We start from the raw sequence: 19407 nt of genomic DNA, 5'->3' as shown, positions 1-19407 counted from the left end.
TCTGGGTACCCCGTCATTGTTGTATAGAAGAAAAAGAAATCCTCGATGCTTTAGCAAGAGAGGTTTTAATTTCCCTCATCCCCGTAGCATTGCCTAATGCTGCTATCAAAAATTGGGAACAAGCTTCCCATAATGCCAGGTACAGAGCTTTAATGCGGCTGAACACACCAAGCTCTTCCTATCAGAATCAGAAACTGCAAAGTTTATTCTGTCGAAAAGCAGAAGTATTTGCAGAAGTTTTGCGGAAATTTGGACTGGCCATAATTCAGTAGCTAGGGATATGTCCAGAATAGGCTATTTCCAAGATGAGATGTGTCCAGCCTGTAATGAGGAAGCGGGATGGAGGCATCAGACATCAGATTTTTGGTGCTGATGAGCTTCAATTGCAGTGGATAGCATCACATCCACTAATGGAGGCACTGCGATACATAAACAAATCCGGGATATACTTCTCTGAAATTCTTCGGCGCTACATTGTGGTGAAAAGCCATCTCACAATATGAATAATTCCCACTTTTTTCTCAATGTCATATATATATATATGCAATCATTGCCGGACCAACAACAGCTTCTATCATTGATTGCTATAAAGTCTATCAGATTTACCGCACGCACATTGCCATTCAATTCGATTTCAATTGCGATCCAAACTATATTGTCTTAATGAAAAGAGGGCAAAGTTAAAACAAGTCGGGAAACCGGAAGCTGGACGCTTCAGGTACGAAAGGTTTTGTGTATTTCTTAGTACGTAGCACGTAATATATCCATATATTATGTGAGAATATCCACTTTCGGGTGATATTGACATTCATAGTCTTCAATTTTCAAAGAAGCAACAAATTTGAGGTATTATAACTTTGTTAGTAATAGTGCGATTTCCACCAAACTTGGTAGGATCATGCTCTATATTCTAGCCTATATTACTGCATTTCATGGTATTAGGATGAACTTAAGGGGGGTTTCTAACCAATGACACAAAATTGTAGTATTATACTATTATTAACTTTATTTAAACAGATATCGGCATGGAAGGTATTTCGGAGCCCAGGCACCATATAGTGGCAGCCTCCTGATTTTTTTCAGATTTTTTGGTTTGGTAGTTTCTGAGAATGGCCCCCTTAAAAAAGTGATCACTTTCAACCCACCGCGCTCCCCACCCTTCCAACGAATGTCAAAACTAAGATCGACTTTGAAAAGTACTAATCGAGACCTTTAATTTGATACCCCACATGACTATATTTGATGAAAAAAAGTTTTACACCCCCTTTTGCATGTATGGGGACCCCCCCTTAAATTCAACCTAAAAGGATGTAATTCACTGTATGCGTGAGTTCACAGTTCCCACCTTTCTACCAAATTTGGTGTCAATCGCTATAACCGTCTCCGAGAAAAATGCGTGTGACGGACAGACAGACAGACAGACAGACAAACAGACGGACAGACAGACAGACAGACAGACAGACAGACAGTAAACCGATTTTAATAAGGCTTTGTGTTTACACAAAACCTTAAAAACCATATAACCATTTTACCTTGGTAAGATTGCTCGCGAAGAACGGAAACATACACTAAGTGAGTGGCAACTCTCTTCAGAAATGGTTTGAAATTTTCAGGGTTTATTACACGAAAAATGTACAACCTTTTTAGACAAAAAAATCGGAGTTTTTTGAATCGGTTACAGGTATCTCCCTCCTTTTTTTCGGGGTACGTACAAAGTGCCGGTGTGCGGCTATCTACCTCTCGATTCTCTTTCCCAAGATTGTTGCCATATGGAAAGGGTATGGGTACTCTCTCCAAAAGCGACAGTTTCGATATTTCCCCCGCCTTTTCTGTGGTTATATAAACCTACGCTCGGCCACATGGAAAGCGATCGGAATAACCGAGGTACTTCACCGCTGGCTTCGACAAGATCATGATTTTACCAGCCTGAATATTGATTCTGTGGGAACCCTCTCCTTGATCTGCACAACGACGATCCATTTTCATCTGCTTACTCATTACATCATCATTCGCATTGTGCACTGAGGTTGCTTAACCGTGCTTACGGTAACCAATGCCGCAACATCATCCGCGTATCCGACCAGATGCCATTCATCAGGTATCGGACCAAGGATAAATCCCTGAGCCAACCCCGATATTAGCTTCATTCTGCGCTATTCTTCCCGGGTCGAGTCGAGTGGGAAACGGTCCTTTAAATAGTCGCTCAACATCCGCAATATGTAGCCTGGAGTATGGAAACGTATGAGCAGTCAGATCGACCACTTCGCGATCAACAGCAGTTTTAAGAATTGTCTTCTGGATGTGTGTAACAAGAGAGGTGTTGACATCGACTCTGACAGGGATCACCATCTGATGGTCACTTACGTTCGCTTGCGTGCTGCGTCCGCCGCTTCTCGCAGGGTTGGTGGCTCTCAGCTGCGACCCCCTAAGTTTAACATCGCCCGCTTGTACGACCCAGCTGTCGCTCGAGAGCGGGAGATCTATCTTGCTAATCGAGCCGCAGATCTACTGAGTAATGTGCCTGAGAATATCGATGAGCATTGTGCCGTCATCAAAAATACTCTTTTCTCGGGCGCTAAACAAGTCGTCGGTTACTGCCCGAAGAGACGTTATAAGATCTGCCTGACGGAGGAAGCATGGAAGCGGATCAATGAACGGAAGGGGTTGAAGGCGACGCGTTCGAACTTCGATATCGAGCGAAATTCCGAGAAGTTCACCGTGGTATATGGAGGCGCTGGTGAGGACAGCGGAAGATACCACAAATCGTAATGATTTAAGAATTGTATATCGCACCACGAAAGAGCTTGCATGTGGTCGCAAATTATTCGATAGTCCTGTGAAGCACGTCAATGGTCGACTGAAGAGGTGGAAGGAACACTCCACCATGGCTCTTAACCGTATCATATCCGGTGAGTTTCCTCCTCTTGTGGATGAAGTGGCTAGTCATCGTAACTTGCGAATATAGACTGGTGCTCCAAGCAGAATAGAAATCATTTTGGCCATCAATGCACTCGAACGGAGGGGGAGGTCATTCCGGAGAAACCAATAGCTATTATCAGAGCGACATGTGATAGCGCAAAACGTCACGTGCTGCACCGAAGTAAAATTTCGTAGGTCCAAAGCGGAGTCTGCCAGGATTGCATCCTGCCGCCGATATTATTTCTTCTTGTTATCGGTGACATTCTTTGTACTACCTTGTCTGGAGGACGTGGAGGAATTCAATGGACAATGATATTTCTCTTACCGGGCATGGACCTTAGGCAAATGGTTCTGGATTTGGAAAGAGAAGCAAGGAGAGTTTCAGATAACAAAACAAAGGTTCTCAGTTGTTCTTTCTGTGTTGGGAGTAGCACATGGAAAGTGAACTCTACTGTCACTCAAAAGCTCCAAATTTTTGACAATACCTGTCTGCGTCGTTTCATCGGAGTACGTGGCCTGACAATATTTCAAACGAACAACTTGGTCGGCGCACAGGCTTGGCGCTCGTATGCGATGTGATAGGAAAGCTATGCCATGCAATGGAATCCACTCTCCCAAGAAGTCCTACGAGTGGATCGCCCAAGGGCAATTTGCACACAACAGTAGAACAGGAGTGCGAGCGTTTCGGGAAGTCATGGGAGGAGCTGAAGTGCAATTCAGACAATCGTAAATGATGGCACGAATGTCTGGTTGACTCGCTAGACCCCATGAGGTGGCAGGAAAATAGCCTCCACGATTTCTTCCTGCTTGCATAGAACAGGGTGACCACTGGGTACCGAGTTTTTTGGTAACCAGCTTATACCCAAGGCCCCATAGCTCTCTGTTGATGACGTTGATTATCTCCTGAAAGCAGCATGACTTCTGCCTCTTGATTTCGTGGCGAAGTTCCTTTTTCCCACGCTTATACTCTGCGGATCTAAGCGTTACCTCGGCTGAGCCTCCGGCACGCTGAACAATTCGATATTTCGAGCAGATTTCAACTGAATTTGTTCAACCTCCACTTCCACAATCATTGCCAACATTTGGAGCAGTTCGCATCTGAGCTCTGGAAAGCGAAGAGCTGGAACCCAACACTGTGGCTCAGTGAATCATTTAATCGTGTTATTTAAAAAGGTAGAGCACCATCTGACTGGCAAGAAAATACCACAGGTTCAATATGGAAAAAGAAAGGTAGTCCAGCAGAATGTTCAAATTACCGTCCGATCCGGTTACTTTCCCATACCATGAAGGTTTTTGAACGAATTCTTTACAACCGTATTCGCGAAATTGATAAAATAACCCTGAATCAGGCGGGGTATGTCAAGAATTGCGGAACTACTGATGCAGTACACACTGCGTGGTTATTCATGGAGAAACACCGTGAGAAGCATCGCCCTCTTTACGTTGCATTTCTGGATATAGAGAGAGCGTTTAACCATGTGCCACAAGAAGTCTTCTGGGATGCTCTACGACAACACTTGCCAGAGGAACTCGTGCACTGGGTTCAATTGTTCTACCACGATCCGGAAAGTAAGGCGGGTGTATTGAAACCGCTTCGTGTCTCTGTTGGTGTTTATCAAGGAAACGCCCTCACTATCACGCGGTAAATCGAACGTTCAATACAATCTCCTGTTTAATAGCACATACAATATGTAGTCTTATGTCTGATAGTAAAACTGATCTCGAGCAACTTGTCTAAAAATGGAATGATCGCCTCATGCAACACGGTCTCAGATTGAATCTAAATAGAACCTGTAACAGGCACAATCACTGTCAGCGGAAGCGACCTGCCCAGAATTGAGCGATATAAATATCCCGGGTCAATGCTATTTGCCAATGGAGAACTGCGTTATGAAATTAAGACGCATTAGCGGATGGATGAAGTGGCGCAGTGTTCTTTGAGATCAACGTATCAACGAACGGCTCAAATCTAAAATTTACCACAATGTTGTTCGTCCTATCGCTCTCTATAGTTATGAGTGTTGATCGACTATAAAAGACAATGAGCGGCGTCTTGCGGTAGTGGAGATGTTTGCCGGATGGCAAAATATTGGGAAGAGCCTTTTGTCACTTCGAATGAAATGTACTGATGATCACTGGCCGTGAAATCTTGCACCGTTGGACCACTGACACGAAGGACTAATAATTCATCCGATCTTTATTTTCCCAGTTGGTTCGCTGCCTTCTCAGGGATAGTGGCAATTGCCAATTTTTGTCCTCTGGAGTTGACAGATGTAACTCCCTCCTTAAGTTTGCTCATGGCTGGGTAATCCCTTTTTATCGCTCCTCCACCTCTTCCGTATTAGTGAGACAATCTATATCCCTTATTTCAAGAGTGTACATGACTTCTAGGCTGGAAACCAATGGTTTCGTTCCTAGAATGCTCTGGACTGTCTCGCAGAACATACTCTTCTTATCGGTATTCGAGCCAAACTCGAAAAGTATATCGCCAGTTCGAGTCCGCCGGTTTGGCGTTGTTGCGAACTTCCGAAAAACTTCCACAAAATACCTCCCTCTATTCGGCTTGATGAGAATAGCCTCTGACCGTGGTTTACCTGTTCTTTTTTATTTGGCGCTGATTTTGCGGTTGTAGTTGACTTTGACTTTGCTACTGTGGGGCCAACGCCGTCGCTATTCAGTTTAGGTTGTTGTTGCTGGGTTTCCTTCTTTTTTCGACGCTGCTTGATCCGCTTGGTTATACTTCGCGGATTTCTTCTTGCTGTCCTCATCGGTAGATCTACGCTGTTCTCCCATCGCCTTCTTTTGTCGATTGTTTGTTCCCCTTCTGGCGAGCTGAGAGCACTGCGTTTTGTGCAACTAGGTGCTGCACTAGGGATGTGCTTTCTCCTCAGCTCGTCTTCGACTGTCTTTCAGGAAATTCACTGGTGTACAATAAGGTCCAGCAGTTCTTCCATCTTCATTATGCCAAATTTTGACATCCACGGAGATATTTCCCTGGACGATTGTAGCAGCTTTCATTTTCTGTAGGACCACCCCGTACTTTTTGAGTAGCTTTTCTTCCTCTACCCTTGTCTTTCGGATGAAGTTCTTCTGTGCCTTTCTTCTTTCTGCCATGTTGGGGAGTTCGTCACTCTTTTTTCTCGACAAATGGGTGGAACGCAGCTCGGAGTATGCCACCTTTTCTCGTCGTCCCTTTTCCAAACTGGAATTCGATTGCATCTCTCCTCTTTGGTCACCAGGATTCTTAGGCTTTACGGTGTTACTCCCTTTTTCACTTCCAGTCGCCATCGCCGTTGAGACAGTGTTCCTTTCTAGTTTTTCAGTGATGACCGTCCCAACTTGGTGCTTCTTGCAAAGGGATTTATAGTGGAATCTTCTATTTCAGCTGTTAGAAACGATGAGCGTAGTTTATTGTTGCTCCTTTTAAAATGTCGACTGTTTCCGGTTGCATCGTCGTGTTTGTAGTTGCTCTTTTTGGTCTTGCCATTTTAATTTGGGTCCCAGCTGCCGGGTTTTTGTCGTTTTCGCCGCTCACGTTAGTTTACCGCCAGGTTGACTAGTGGTTATGCGGGGCTACCAACTGGGAGGTGTGCGTCGACTTGGTTCGGAAATAACAAGGATTGTTACCATCCAGAAACTTTCCACTGTCTGTTCGAACCCGTTTGGTCTCTTCCTTAATCTCCTACTCACTAACAATAATAAAGAGAAAATGCTTCTCATGAGACTGCATATCCAAATTTTATTTGCTTTTAATTAAGCGTTCATTCAATTTTATAATATGTCTGCAAAATTTAAATTTATTCAAATTTATGAAGTCGGCAATGACAATATTAATTTTCGGGGAAGCCGATGTTCTCCTTGCAACCCCTGGTGACTGATGAGATATCCAGCGTTTCATCGATTTGTAGACATATTCTGCTATTTCAACCATAGACTTATCGAGACTGAAATAAATAAATGGGAGTAAATAAATATGCTTTTATTTTTCTCACAATAAATTATGACAGTATTAGTGAAACAGGATTTACTAAAAAAGTAACCATGGTTCTTATTATATAATTCAATAAATTTATAAATGATGCAAAGGCAATATAAATTTGATAGTAGTTGAAAATTTCTCCACAGGGTCGGTGAGGGCCAACTGGAAAAGGACTTTTCCATGAAAAACTATTGTTCCTCTAAGTAGCACTGAAGCCCGTTACCAACTGTGAAAAAAGTTAATAACGAGGCTAAAAGTTGATCAAATTGCTTACTGCAAACTTTCAGTTGTACTCAGTTAGACGAACCCGATTACTAGTACAATGGTATCCCCGTAGTTCTTTCCTACCAAGTCGTCAGTCCGTTGACGATACGAATTATGGCGTTTCTACTATACATGGCTCCTGCTATGGATCGATGGATACAGGGTCCTCCACGTAGTATCTATTATTGTTATTTTTTCCTATGTCTTCTCCAATAAAATTATGCTTCAATTTAATAGTCATCACGTTTCGAAATAATATCATACGGATCCCAAAGGCTGACCACCATAAACTTCTCGGCTGACTTTTAATTTGATTCTAAAGTTAGTGAAACCTTTAGGCTTTAACTATTAGTAAATTATAACCAATGGAAATATTTTTTGCCTTCACTTAAACAGCTCCAAAAATCATTTTGAACTTTCAGCCAGAGTTGGACATATTTATATTCGTAAATACGCGTACGCATATATTCATACGATGATTTTCAAGGAATACGAATTTTTTCATGCTCAAATAAGTGAATATTCAGACAAGTGAATAAGGATACGGCTGTATTCTAACTTCCAACGGTGAATACAAATGTATTCATATTTTCGAGTGAGAATACGAATTTTGTTGTGTTCATGTTTCCAATTATTGTTTTGTATTCAAATGTTAGTATTTTCCTGGATAGCGAAAATTAAGGAGTCGGACATAATATCCCACAAACAGAAGAATTCAGAAAACTAAAGGGCAGGTGTAGATAAAAAAGTTTGTACAGTATGCAAAATTCGTATTGGAACACCTATGATTTTACAGAAAAATGGTTTATTCTACGAGAAAATTAAATGATTTTAGCACAATTATATTTCTAATTATTTGCATTTGAGTTAAGACACTTTTAACACATAAAAGTTTTTAAAATAACAAAACCGGTTTTTTATAATGGGCTATAGATCATTATTGTCGAAGCAAAATTCGTATTAGAACACTAATGGTGCGACACTGTACGCTTCCAGGAAATGCACAATTTGCACAGATTGTGATGTTTTAGTTAATGATCGGCTGTGTATCGAGTTAGAGAATAGTTTTAAGTATAAAAATTACATTTATTTTCCATAATTAGTTATACTATTCAAAATTTATCAAAATGGGTCGGAAGTCAACAGAGTTATCAAACGATGTTCGAAAATGAATCGTTAATTTGCATGAAAATGGGAAATCGCTCCGGGAAATAGCAACAATCGTTCAAAGAAGTCATACGACGGTTTACAACATAATCAAAATATACAAATCAAGCGGCAGGATCAATAAGAAATCGCATAATCCGAATCGAATGCTTCTGACTCGCAGACATCAGTCCTTTCTTCTCCGTCAAATTCGAAAGGATAATGCCGTAAGTGCTGTAAAGCTAGCTGCCCTCCTAGAGAAATATTGTGGGGTAAGTGTAACAGCTCAAACGATTCGAAATTACATTCGCCGGCTTCAATTTCGGAGCAACGTAAGTGCAAGAAAACCTTTTATAAATACAGTAAATCGGAAAAAGCGAATTACATTCGCAAAAAGGTATTTAAATAAAAACTTCCGATTTTGGAAAAATGTAATTTTTACCGACGAATGTAAATTTAATGTTAAGTCGTCGGATGGTCGCATACGAATTTGGCGTGAACGAAATACTCGCCTCCATCCGAGAAATCTGAGACCAACCTTTAAACATGGGTACCGCTCATTAATGGTTTGGGGTTGTTTCGCTGCATCCGGCGTTGGAGAGCTCCACTTTATCGAAGGAAATATGAATGCCGCGCAGTATATCGACATTTAAAAAAAAAATCTGCATAAAAGTGCGAGAAACTTGGGCATTGAGGACCGCTACATATTTCAGCAAGACAATGACCCCAAGCATACCGCTTTAAATACTCGCTTGTGGTTATTGTACAATTGTAGAAAATATTTAAAAACCCCTCCTCAGAGCCCAGACATTAACCCTATTGAAAATTTGTGGTCAATTTTTAAACAGAGGTAAGATATCATAGCATAAGAAACATCAGTGACCTTAAAACTGCATTACAGGAAGAATGGAAAAAAATTCCGAGAAACTTGACTGAAAAATTGATGCAGTCGATGCCAAAACGACTAAGGGCTGTTATAAAGCAAAAAGGCTACCCAACTAAATATTAGATGTGTTTAAGAAAATGAATGTTTGTAATCCATTTTAGTGTTCCAATACGAATTTTGTTTTTGTTAAAGTATGAAATTATTATTATTTTTTTTTTTTGTTACCAAAATTTGTAGTTATTTTTATACAATTGAATAAATATTTTGCTTTAAAATCCAAAACACATTTTAATTTTTCAAAATTCGTGCGAATTTCGAAGATTTAAGCAAAAAACTGTTAAAAACCTATGTGTTCCAATACGAATTTTGCATACTGTACATATAAACTGGAAAGATATTTCCAAGTCCGAAGAATTGTTTTGTAAAGAGAAAGCACTTGAAAGCAAAGCCATTTTCTCCTTCTGTGCTGTGTAAAGCAAATGTCTGTGGCTGTATCAGACATCAAACAGAAAAATTTCTGTGTCAGTCTGTGTGTACATTATTATAATTATTATTGTTTTTCCAATTTGAACGTAATCTACGGACAAAGCTCGTTTTGAATCCTAAATAAGTCGTGATATCGCTTCGGGTACGACGTTCACATTCTTGCCAAACTTTAACAAAAAGTCTCGAGCGCAAGCGTGTAGTCATGGTGATAGCGTGGTTGCCAGCGCTTGTTGGCGATTTGGCGCGTCAACACTCTTGCCAAGTCTCAACAAACAGTCGAAACCCAAACGTGTGGACAGGGTATGTGTCCGTTCGCTAGCACTTGTCGCCGATCCGATCAAGTGTCGATTTTTGGCAAAAATAAAACGGTGTTTGTGCGAAATGCACGAGCGGTATGAAATGCAGCGTGCGAATGAAACTTGCACACTCTGCGCAAGTCGGAATACCGGAAGCTGGCGCTTGGGGTATAAAGGTTTTGTGTTCATCTTATCTAAAAAATTTCAACGCACATTTTTCTATCCGTATATAGCTACAAATTCAACATATTCGTTCACATTTTTCCAAACTACGAGACATACGTACATATTGCAGCCATAGATATTACGCTCCCCCTAAACAAACAAACTGCCTATTTCCGAATACTATACACATATATGCACGTATATAAATTTATCGTACCCATATTTCCGATTTACTTCTTATATCTATCTGAATTAGGCACTACTCGCAAAGTTCATTAGCACGCATATAATATATACCTACATACACATGTCTGGCTGGAGTAATTGATATTGATATACAAATGACTAAAAAACTAAAACGAAATAATTCTTTGCGACCCCATTCATAAGAACTCATTTCGTTGTGGTATTGACGAATTGATATGTGATGATGACGTCATGCAGATTGTAGAGTGCACGAAATTCACAAAAATTGGAAAGTTTTACTTCCTATAACTTTGTTAATAATCGTTGGATTTTCTTCAAACTTGACCAAATTGTACATTATATTATCCCTCACACCTATGCCAAATTTAGTACTTCTGGGAGGAACATAAAGGGGGTGTCGGGAAAATTTCTAAAATTCGGAAATATACTATTATTAACTTTATTTGTGCAGATATCGGAACCGGATATATTTGGAGGCCTAGATTTCGTAGAGATACACCATTGTGATTTTTTTCAGGTTTTTCGGTTGGGTAGATTCTGAGAACGAGACCTGTTACTTTTTTGGTGGGTCATATTTTGAGCCCTCACTCCTCCTCTACGTTTTACGCAATATCAAATATGGAACCAGTTTCGGAAAGTACTAATTAAGCCCTTTAATTTGATACCCTACGTGGCCGCATTTTATGAAAAAAAATTTTGCACCCTCCATTCACATGTATGGGGAGCCCCCCTTAAATTTAACACAAAATAGCGCCACTTGCTGCATGTAAGGGGAACAACAGATTACATACTTTTACCAATTTTCGTGACAATCGGTCCAGCCGTTTCCAAATAAATCGGCTGTGACAGACAGACAGACAGACGGACAGACAGACATCGACTCGATTCTAATAAGGTTTTGTTTTACACAAAACCTTAAAAACAATACTTTGATCACTTGCTTTAAAAATTAAACTTACGCTGCAAAATATAATATTTCCAATTGCCCAATGAAGTCTCTATGGTCTATTATAATATTGCACTGTTCACTTAAAACTTCTATTGCTTTCACTGCCCTTTAGTAAGTTGCTCGATCAATTAAAAATTTTCCAAAAAGTTCATGCACAAAAGAATAAAAAACTTGGGAAACCAGAAGCTAGAAGCTTCAGGTATGAAAGGTTTTGTGTATTTCCTTAATAAAGAGATTTGAGTGTGCATTTGTCCCATCAGTACGTAGCACGGACTATGTGCATATATTATGTGAAAATACCCGCTTTCAAGTGATATTGACATTCAAAGTCTTGAATTTGCACAGAAGCGACAGTTTTGATCTATTATAACTTTGTTAGTAATAGTGCGATTTTCATCAAATTTGGTTTTGCTCTATGCTGTGGCCAATATTGCTGCAAAATTTCGTGATTCTAGGATGAACCTGCCAATTACTAAAAACTATAGTAATGTACTATTATTAACTTTATTTTAACAGATTTCGGTATAGAGGGTATTTCGTAGCCTAGGCACCATATAGTGGCAGACTCCTGATTTTGTTCAAATTTTTCGGTTGGGTAGTTTCGGAGAATGGGTCCGTTAAAGAAATTACCACTTTCAACCCCTTGCAGTCCCCACCTTTCTAACAAATGTCAAAACTAAGACACCCCACATGATTATATTTTATGAACAAAAAAATTACACCCCGCTTTTGCATGTATGGGGACTAGCCTTCCCTCCCACCCCCCCTTAAATTCGACGTAAAGGGATGTAACTCGGTATATGCCTGAGCGTTCACAGTTCCCACCTTTCTACCGAATTTGCTATCAATACACAAAACCTTAAAAAGATTTAAGTGCGCCGAGAGGGTGAAACACGGTACCCTTAAAACTTTAAAGGAGGATAATCATTAATGACACCATTGTATGGGCTGGTTACGAACATCGTGGAAGGGAATTAGGGAATTCACTTTACAAGGCACAAATTGGGCTCTAACTAAACAAACAAGTCGGGAAACCGGAAGCTGAGAGCTTCAAGTATGAAAGGTTTTGTTTGCTTCTTCTGTGAGTATATTGGAGTGTAGAACTACGCCATTTGTACGTAGCCCGTTATGCATATTCATTTAGCATGCCAGATTTAGTACTTCGGGTTGTAAATTTACTCGGTAAAGACAACTTTGAGCTACTGTGACTTTGTTAGTAATAGTATGATTTTGATCAAACTTGGGGATAACATGCTTCATATTGTATTTGATACTACTACCAGCTTTTATAGCTCTGGGATAAACTTAAGGGGAGTTTTACTCTATTTTCCCAAAAATATGGTAATATACTATTATTAACTTAATTTGAGCAGATATCGATATGGAGAGTATCTTGAGGCCTGGGCACCATATAGAGGCATCTTCATGAATTTTTTGAGATTTTTCGGTTGAGTAGTTTCTGAGGATGGGTTCGTTAAAAGAATCATCACTTTCCACCCCTCCCACTCCAGCCTTTCTAAAAAAATTCAAAACTAAGACCGGCTTCGAAAAGCACCAATCGAGACCTTTCATTTGATACCCATCACGACTATATTCGGTGAAAAATTTTTTTACAACTCCCTTTTGTTTCTAAAAAGCCTTAGTTGACGGTCTAGCTAAGACTCTGCAAATGTGTACGTTTCTGTATTCTGGATACGTGCATATTTATGGCTTGAAAAATGATCTCGCAGAAGGGAGGTATGAATTCATCAACATCTAGCACAAAAAGAAAGATTTTCCAATCTATAATATCTAGATAATATTTAATGCTTCCATAGTCATTTAAAAAATCATATGCAATTTGATTATTGTATGTTTGAGTGAAGCAAGAGTTCGTAGATGAAAGTTTAACTGTCAGGGTAATTATGTTCAAAAACATTGTTACAATTGGTTGTAATAAGTTCACTTGAAAAGGAGTTATGAATAGCGATAAGCACACTTCTTCCCCTAGTAACTCCGGTGTGGAGGTAATCGCGGTCAGTTCCATAAATCGTCCAATTGCAGTCAAGGATTTGCTCGTTTTTCAAAGATTCATTCACCCAAGTTTGAGTGATACTGAGTATGTTGATATGGCAAGATTTAGCGTGAAGAAAGACCTAATTTATTTTCCCTCTCATGCCGCTGCAATTATGAAATCTAGGTGCATTGAGGGCCGATTCCTCGCTAGGAATAAATTTTTTTCTTTCGAATTAACAAAAGAGCGATAAGTTATGAGATAACGTTTTACTTGGTCCTGAGTTAAATATGAAACACCCTACCGGAATGAACGTGTGTGCGCACAGTGAGAAAGAAGAGCATAGCACGCAGGTGTGGTTGACGCACTATACCCCACCAAGAGGTGAAGGGCAACCATATATTGCACTTCTCGCCTGTGTATTATCGGGAGAGGTACTAGCCGGTTGATATTGTTTTTAAGGTTTTGTGTAAACACAAAACCTTATTAAAATCGGTTTATCGTCTGTCTGTCTGTCTGTCCGTCTGTCTGTCTGTCTGTCTGTCTGTCTGTCTGTCTGTCTGTCTGTCCGTCACACGCATTTTTCTCGGAGACGGTTATAGCGAAGGTGGGAACTGTGAACGCTCACACATACAGTGAGTTACATCCTTTTACGTTGAATTTAAGGGGGGGGTCCCCATACATGCAAAAGGGAGGTGCAAAATTTTTTTTCATCAAATATAGTCATGTGGGGTATCAAATTAAAGGTCTCGATTAGTACTTTTCGAAGCTTCTTCTTCTTTTACACCCCCCCTTTTGCATGTATGGGGACCCCCTTTTAAATTCGACGTAAAAGGATGTAATTCACTGTATGCGTGAGCGTTCACAGTTCCCACCTTTCTACCAAATTTGGTGTCAATCGCTATAACCGTCTCCGAGAAAAATGCGTTTGACGGACAGACAGCCAGTAAACCGATTTTAATAAGGTTTTGTGTTTACACAAAACCTTAAAAAGCAAACCAATTTACAAAGCACGTGGAGGAAATATTCCTACCCAGAAATGAGAACAACTGATTTCATTTTAAAAGGATGTTTAATTTCCATTATGATTAAGTCGCAAAGAATTCAATATCGACCAGATGAAAAGAAGGCGATTAAGACAACGTATCTTAGGGGCTGAGTTCACCTTCGCAGCTTGCACCTCGCAAAGTGAATGCTAGGAAGACTGAACTAATTATGTTCACTAAAAGCGTTAAAAGGATTAACTATGTGCATGTACAAAAATTTAACTAGTCTAAACATGTCGTGGAAGGAAAACATTTTAGGAAGAATATCAGAAATTGTGCAGATTATTCTGGTACTGCAGAACTTGGATATTCAAACCCCACACTGCCAAAAGCAACCCAATCAAGTTCCTTCAATTCACTCAAGACCTCATTATTTTATTTATTGATGCTATACCAATAAAAAAGTTTCGTTCAATTCCCAAAAATATCAGACTTTCGTGGGAAAACAAATAAAATGAATCGGAAAATAGTTTTGGATACCAAGAACCTCTGCCTTATCATCGATTCAGCACCTACATATCTCCAAACAAAATGTTTATCTACGTATCACCATAAGCTTCACCATTTGAATTCATTACTTCAATGATTACAGATTTCTTCAATCTTTCCTTGAGGCACAGGTAACTTCAGATTAATTTTTATGAATAATTTTACATTAATTTAGGAGTTAAGATTTCTATTGGATGGTGTTTTAGATATGATTTCCACTTTTTAAGAGGGTAATCCCGTGTGTCGGACCAGGGGAATCCATTTTTTGGCATAAATTATATCTAGATATATCGTAAAATATTTGGGTAAAGTGGTTTTTCGATATTCGTTAGTCATTCGAGTCGTTCGGAAATTACAGTGTTAAACAAATAAACTGCCGCCAGGTTTACGTCGAGCGCCGTAATGAAACGCAAATTTACCGGTTCGAACGATGTTCAAATGACTTCACTAAAACAGCGAAAATTGAAGGCTTTACATGTGTTTTTTAAGGAATCGAAAGTTTATTGACTAGGTATAGCAAATTAAGGGACAGTTAAGATTTTGTGGTTAATAATCACACTCTAATTTTTAAATGCATTTTTCTCGAAACTACATGTTGAAAATTGGCTGCCTCCAAAGCCAAAAATCGATCTAATGAAATTCTTTGAAATTTCCAGGACTTATTCAGAATTTATTTCCACGGTTCGCAAACTAAGATAATTGCGATTCATTGGGCCGTTTTTTATTCATTAAAGAATCCAAAGAAGAAACACCAAAATTTACAAAAAAAAGTTTAACAAGGCCTTACCTTTTAATATTTCTTAATAATCCTAGTTTGCGAACCCTGATTAAGTCCGCATGTTAAAATGCCGTTCTCTTCTTTACGGTGAGTAAAGCACCCTCTAGCGTGGCAGTAGAAAAACAACTGTTTTTGTTGAAGGGTGCATAAATTGCTCTGTACTTCAATAATGACCTATGCTATCGGTCTGGAAGTTATTAATAAATATATATCTTTATCGAGTTCGTCACAAAAAAATTCACAAAGAAACGAAAAAAGCGAAAAAACGGCCTTAACACACACATGACCCTTCGAAAATAAAATGCTGTTTAGCAAAAAAATTAATTTTTCTTCTCTTATTTGTTCTATTTGCTTGTAACTCTCTACTAAAGAAGTATGTGCCCTTTGAAAACTTTGCTGCCTAGATGAAAACGCATAACCCACAGATCCAGAATAAGAGAGAAGTATGATTCTGACAGTTGTTGGAGATATTCATCTTCCTAACAAAGAAAATGAAATGCAGCACTGATCATTCAAGTGAAGCCACAACCAAGAAAATGAGTCTTTTTCATTCGTGCCATCAGTTGTGAAGATATCGAATTGAGCCTATCCCCTAATTTCAAGTAACCTTTACATAAGGCTAGGTCGGTTTCTCTTATCTTTTAATTATATATAAATTCAAAGTCGAAATCTTACTTTTCTCCAACAAATTCAAATGAAGGCGTCAGAATGCACTGCGTGATATAGCCACAGTTCGCTGGACGATCACGCGTTGATTGATCCAAGAAATTCTGTAATTTATTAATGCCCGTCGTATTTGCCCAGGGATTCGGCCAAAATTTACCATCCCAGAAATGTTCACAGCAGCATTTATGACGATAAATAACTATTACTTGCTTTTGAAGGCTATATGCACGCTGCAGAGTTAAGTCGCTAAGTTTTGAATCCTTCGGTCCTATAATCAAGTCACCGAAAATTCTGTCCAAATATTGTTGTAAGATCAAATGATCGTCGCTAACGAAATCGTAAAAATGTTGAAAATCCAAGATAACTAATTCCCTGGTATGGTGCTGCAAATATCTTGCAATTGTCAAGAGTGGGTCTTGAATGGCAACGGACACAAAACCATGACAGAAGTAAAAAGCGCATAAATTTTGAGGTATTTTTACTCGGCAAATTCTGAGATCAAAGTACCTGAAACAAGCATATTACCGTCTATATGGCATTGTAACTTATTGGGTAGAACAGCCAAACAGATAATCTTACCGAGCACCACCCTTCAGTTGCCCCAGTACATCGTCCTCCTGATCCTTGAACCACCGATAGGTGTAATCTGATCTGATAATGTTACACACTTGAACCACGACATTTCCATCGGACGAAGCGGTGGATGTGGGACCAATTGCATAACTCATAGAATTGTGTGACCCTATTCAGGAATGTGCAGAAGTATGGCATTCAAAATTTTTGTTAGATAAATTCGTATAATTCAATCCCTACGGACCTGGTATAGCAAGATATATTATTGGAACTCTCCTTTGTATTTGGCTGGGAAGAAGGTCCATCCATCGATCAAGATTGCGCACCGAAGCCTCCATACCACTAGGAAATCGTAATCCAATTTCTCTTATGCGAACCGTTTGAAAGGATTAATTCTTTAGATTTCACTGACACCTTCGCCGAAGCTTCAATCAACCCATTTGAGGTGCTGTTCCTTTGCATAACTAACATTCACTCGTTCAATAGTATCTATTTTATAAAGCGCTGCACCTCTGGCTGTAGTTCGGTACCTTATATTTGAAGACATAAATATGTAGTTTTTTGAAATAATGCTTTTTAATAAAACCGAAAAATAATTGCAGTATTTTCGACATTTAAAAATCTATCTACAAAAATTTAGGAAGACTAAAGCGACGTCCAATATGACTCTAATTAAAATGCCTACATGTTAATTTCATATCATTTTTGTACGGCTACAAAATTTTGTAACAAGCTGAATACTTTTCTTAATTCGGATCCTATATTTATTGAAAGTTGGCAACCTGGATGCCGTTCGTTTGCCACACCCAGAGCAACTGATCTTGTAACTTCATTTCGTTCCGTCATCTGGAAGATTGCGCATAGTCGCTTCATGAGGTCATTACGTAGTGTTCTCTCTTTGATTGCACATCATCGTGAGGGTGTTAGGGTGTTTCATTTATGATATCAAATGTTTGTAATCAGTAAAACGATCTTTTTTAATAATGAACATGGAGAAGATGCAAAATGCAACTATATCTGCGTAATTTGTCGAATTAATTTCAGAAGTTTCCAAGCTTACTTCAAATTTCATTCTTTCACTTCACTTTTCATTGTTTTCACTTCATTCACGTGTTTACCGTACATTGCCTTCGACTTCCATTCACCGATCCGCTCTTGGTCCGACACCCCCCTGAGAGGATTGAAAGATCAATCCTTCAAGTTAAGTAGAGTCAGTTCACAGTCTGCCTCACAGATAGCCGCATGCAAGGGACTCGCCTGCTTCTTGCTGTTAAAATAAGCGCGTAGTGAGTCGACCTGGTGATGATGTTGTGGTGCCACGTGAACGACGCCCCTACCTCCAATGTCACAAGGCAGGCAATATTCCGAATGCATAAGACAGTGAAGGGATCGTGAATATATTCAATGCGTTTATTTTATTCTTCCCCGAAAGGTGCGATTTCAGTGCCAGTTTGACACGTCGCAGTAATTCGGACAGCGGAGCATCCTTCAGATCACCAACTCGAGCATGGGTTCCTTATAGAAGTCTATCTCGGTCATAGCTTTAATGTGGACGTCACCAATGCAATGTCCGGCATGCGATTCGTGATGACTTTTGCGGATGGCTTGGATTCGACACTTGTCTAATCAAACCTCCATCCGAATATCTCGGGTCAACATGTCTACTATTCGCAACAGGCTTCTAAGATGGTCGTCAGTACCAGTATAAAATTTAATGTCATATAAGTACATCAAGTGTGTTAGTTCGGCTATATTTTATTGCAAAACCATGCTCTCTAGCATCATTCAGTAGTCATGAAAGGCGGTTCAGTGCCATGCAAAACCAAAGGGGACTCAAGGAATCTCCCTGAAAGATCCCTCTCCGTATATGGATAGGCCCTGAGTTATTGGTACTATCAGATGAAGGCACTGATAAGGTGGTATGTCACCCTTCCATGACTGTCGCCAAAAACTTTATTAGTTTCGGATCAATGCGATACAGATGTAGGACATCGATCAGCCTGGTATGCGGGACGCTGTCGCAAGCTTTGGCATAATAGATATAGCAACTAGAGAAGTTTCTTTGGCCTCTAGTTGCTTGTCCTACAACTGCCGAGTCGATAATGAGTTGCGCTTTACAACTCTTTGGCCCAGCTCGGCAGCCCTTCTGCTCCTCGGACAGAATGTTGTTGGACTCGAGTACGCATTGATCCTTCCACTAGTGATGGACGCTATGAATTTGTAGAGGGTTGGTAAGCAAATAATCGGTCTTGTGTCTGCGGAGTCCTGCACCGTGTTCTTTTTAAAGATAAGATAGGTAATCCCCGCAGTGAGGAAGGATGAAAATTCCTCTGGCGGTCCAATGACCTGATTTATGCTGTGTGCCAACCGACCATGTATGTACCAGAAGTTCTGCACCCGATCCAGACCTGGGCCCCTCCAGTTCTTCGAGCTGTTTATGGCTCGTCGAACTTCCTCTTCGGCAACATCCACAAAATTCATGCCAGGCGTATTGGCATGTGCCTTCGGTGGTGATCCACTCAGCATGCTGGGCGTATAACCCCCAAATTCCATTCCAGTATTCTT

At 39.8% G+C, this 19407-nt stretch overlaps 1 protein-coding gene across 2 annotated transcripts; it reads right to left on the bottom strand.

Annotated features, from left to right (window-relative positions):
* Positions 1-6653: 6653 nt before the first annotated feature.
* On the bottom strand, positions 6654-17642 carry LOC119660468 (PI-PLC X domain-containing protein 3-like). 2 transcript variants are annotated; one of them, XM_038069063.1, is made up of 5 exons: positions 17528-17642; positions 17087-17372; positions 16849-17011; positions 16279-16776; positions 6654-6863 (listed from the first exon to the last, which is right to left on the bottom strand). In XM_038069063.1, exons 2-5 carry the CDS (start codon positions 17178-17180, stop codon positions 6659-6661), a joined length of 960 nt encoding a protein of 319 aa, XP_037924991.1. In that variant the 5' UTR covers positions 17181-17372; positions 17528-17642; the 3' UTR covers positions 6654-6658. The 2 variants fall into 2 exon arrangements, with proteins under 2 accessions (XP_037924991.1, XP_037924982.1); XM_038069054.1 differs by lacking the exon at positions 17528-17642 and having other exon boundaries at positions 17087-17520.
* Between the last annotated feature and the right edge of the window lie 1765 nt (positions 17643-19407).

Source organism: Hermetia illucens, chromosome 1 (genome assembly GCF_905115235.1).
Source record: "Hermetia illucens chromosome 1, iHerIll2.2.curated.20191125, whole genome shotgun sequence".
Classification (NCBI taxonomy): Eukaryota; Metazoa; Arthropoda; class Insecta; order Diptera; family Stratiomyidae; genus Hermetia; species Hermetia illucens.
The sequence above is the reverse complement of the archived record's forward strand: the minus strand, read 5'-3'. Positions and strand labels throughout refer to the sequence as shown.